The sequence below is a fragment of the Passer domesticus genome, chromosome 26, assembly GCF_036417665.1.
Source record: "Passer domesticus isolate bPasDom1 chromosome 26, bPasDom1.hap1, whole genome shotgun sequence".
Classification (NCBI taxonomy): Eukaryota; Metazoa; Chordata; class Aves; order Passeriformes; family Passeridae; genus Passer; species Passer domesticus.
Genome location: NC_087499.1, coordinates 3,705,992 through 3,708,491, shown reverse-complemented (window position 1 = coordinate 3,708,491; position 2,500 = coordinate 3,705,992). Strand labels below are relative to the sequence as shown.

The window sequence follows — 2,500 nt, the reverse complement described above, 5'->3', positions numbered from 1 at the left end:
CTTCGGCCGCCGCGGCCGGCGCCGCCGAACGCCGGTCGCCGGTGCGCACGCGGGGCGCCCGAGCCCGGCTCTCTCCTCTCGGTGCGCGAGAGCCGCCCGGGTGCCGGGAGGGAGGGGTGCTCGGCACGGCCCCTCCCGGAGGCGCGCCGGCCCCCGCCCTCGCTCCTTCGCCCGTCGAGCGACGGCCGGCCGTCCGGCCGTCGCACTCGTCGGCGGCCGATGGCGACCGGCGAGGGACCGGGTGGCGAGGCCGCCTTCGGGGCCCGGAGGAGGCGGCTCCTCCGGCCCTTCCCGCACCGGGGAGCGGGCCTTTCGCCGGCCGGCGAAATCCCGCTCTCGGGCCCAGCGGCCCCTCGCGCAGCGGAGGAACTCCAAGGGCCGAGCCCCCGGGCGTTCCGGGGCGCGTGCGCGCTCCCCTCGCGTGCGACCCGCCGCCGGGCTGGTGCGGCGGCGGCGGCGGCGGGTGGCGGCTTCGGTCGTCCCGTCGCCGGCGCCGCGGCCTCCCGGCGGGGTCGGCCGAGCGTGCTCGGTGGTCGGGCCGCGTCTCCGCGCCGGCGGGGCGGCCCGAGCCGCGGTCGTCCTCTCGGGCGCAGCGCCGGGCTACTGAGGGAGACCCCGGGCCCCGAGAAGGACGCCGCGGTGGTGGCGGCAGATGTCGGGCGCGCCCCCGCCGGTGGACGCTCCCCCGAGGGCGGCAGCGGGAGAGGCACCCCGGCGGGGCCATGCAGGTCGTCTCCCTCGCCCCAGGGCCAGGTACCTAGCGCTCCGCGCCTCGGCGGGTCCCCAGGTTCCCTCGGCGTCGTCAAACGCCGCGGGGGCCGAAAGGGGCCCGCCGGGCCGGGCGGCGGTTTAAAGACTCGGGCGGCTCGGCGCGCCCCGCCGCGGCGGCGGCGGCGGTGCCGGCGGCGGGCAGGCGTGCGCCGGGCGGGTGGCGCGGCGCCACTGAGGGGTGGGGAGCCGCTCCCGCCGATCCCCTGCGGTGGTGTCCGTTGCCACCGGCCGCGCGCCCGCCGCCGCCGTCGTCTCCGCCGCGCGCGCGGGCGGCGGGTAACCGCGCCGCGCCGGGGAGGGGGCGCCCTGCCCCCCCCTCTCTGCGGCCCGGCCTCGGCGGAGAGGCCGCGGCGCGTGGTCGTGCCGCGGGCCGGCCGACCCGCTCCCCTCGAAACCGGGGCGATGCCGGCAGAGAGCGCGCGCTCTCTGCCTTTCCTCAGCCGCGGGGTTGCGGCCGCCGGCGCCCGCCGCGCTCTCTCCTTGGCCGCTCTCTCCTTGGCGCGGCCGTGCCTCTCCCCTCGACGGCCTTCTCCTCGAACGCACCGGCGGCGCCGTCCGCCGGACGCACCCCGTCTGGGGCGAGCGCTCGGCGGTGCCTCCGTCGGCGGAGGCCCGCGAGCGCGGGCGGCCCCGTGCCGAGCGGCGGCGTCGCCGCTCGGCGAGTGTCCCCCCCTCCCGCCCGGGGGGGCGGGGGCGGCCTGCCGGGCGGCGCCCTCCGGCGCCGTCGGCCGTCCCGGCCCGGGCCTCACCCGTCGCGTTCCCGTCGCCCTTCCCGGCCGCGTGTGGGCCGAAGGGAGGGCGTGCGGGCAGCCGCGGGGGCGCTTCCCCGCCCGGTCTCCGCGTGGGAGCGCGGCGAGCGGGCGTTGCCCCCCGGCTCGGCGCCGTACGCCTTCCGCCGGGCGCGTGCCCGGGGGAAGGGGCCCCGACGGCGCGACGCGGCTGCGGTGGGCCCGGCAGGGCGGCCGCGGCGGCGGCGGGTCCGCCGCCCGGCCGGCCTCGGGCACCCGCGGCGCCGGCTCGGGTCTCGGTGGCGTCCGCCTCCGGCACCGGCGACGGGGTGCGGCCGCCGGTCGCTGGCCTTTCCGACGGGAGCGGTTCCCGCGGGGGGCGCGCCGGCGGTGCGGTCGTCGGCGCGTGCCGTCTCGAGCGTTGCAAGGCCGCTGGGGAGAGCCGGCCGCGCCGCGGCGCGGCGAAGGGGAGCCGGCGCGTGCGGGGGCCGACGGCCGTCGTGCCCCCGGCCGCGTGTGCGTGTGTGTCGTCCCGTGCAATCGAGGTCGGGCGGGCCGCCGTGCCCCCCGCGGTCCGTCGCGCGCCGTGCTGGCCCTCCGCGCGGAGGCCGGGCCGAGCCCGGGCGCCTGGGCCGCCTCCGAAGAACGGCACACGAGGCGGCGTCTCCCTTTGCGGGGGGAGGCGGTCGGGGGCGCGGGTCCCCCCGCCTTTTCGCCGGCCTTCGGAGCGTTCCGTGGGCCTTTTTTTTTTTTTTTCCTCCGTTTGTTTGTGCTCGTACGGTCGAAGCCAGGCCGCGCGCCCGCGCGTCCTCGGCGCAAGAGAAAGGGGCCGCTCGGCGTGAGCGGTCCCGGCCCCTCCGCGCGTGCGGGGTCGGTGCCGAAAGCCAGACAACTCTTAGCGGTGGATCACTCGGCTCGTGCGTCGATGAAGAACGCAGCTAGCTGCGAGAATTAATGTGAATTGCAGGACACATTGATCATCGACACTTCGAACGCACTTG

The 2,500-nt window shown here is 80.0% G+C and overlaps 2 protein-coding genes and 1 non-coding gene across 3 annotated transcripts in view; 1 reads left to right on the top strand and 2 right to left on the bottom strand.

Moving 5' to 3' along the window:
* LOC135286309 (collagen alpha-1(I) chain-like) overlaps positions 1–724 on the bottom strand; it is a 4,444-nt gene extending 3,720 nt beyond the window's left edge. Inside the window, exon 1 of the mRNA XM_064399424.1 lies at positions 1–724. This exon is cut by the window's left edge and continues 480 nt beyond it. Within this exon, the coding sequence (XP_064255494.1) occupies positions 1–724 (724 nt within the window).
* A 125-nt stretch (positions 725–849) lies between these two features.
* Positions 850–2,500, bottom strand: part of LOC135286308 (collagen alpha-1(I) chain-like) — a 2,897-nt gene continuing 1,246 nt past the window's right edge. The window contains exon 3 of the mRNA XM_064399423.1: positions 850–2,167. Within this exon, the coding sequence (XP_064255493.1) occupies positions 850–2,167 (1,318 nt within the window). The remainder of the gene's footprint in view (positions 2,168–2,500) is intronic.
* Positions 2,390–2,500, top strand: part of LOC135286423 (5.8S ribosomal RNA) — a 153-nt gene continuing 42 nt past the window's right edge. Inside the window, exon 1 of the ribosomal RNA XR_010350745.1 lies at positions 2,390–2,500. This exon is cut by the window's right edge and continues 42 nt beyond it. This is a non-coding gene — a ribosomal RNA (5.8S ribosomal RNA).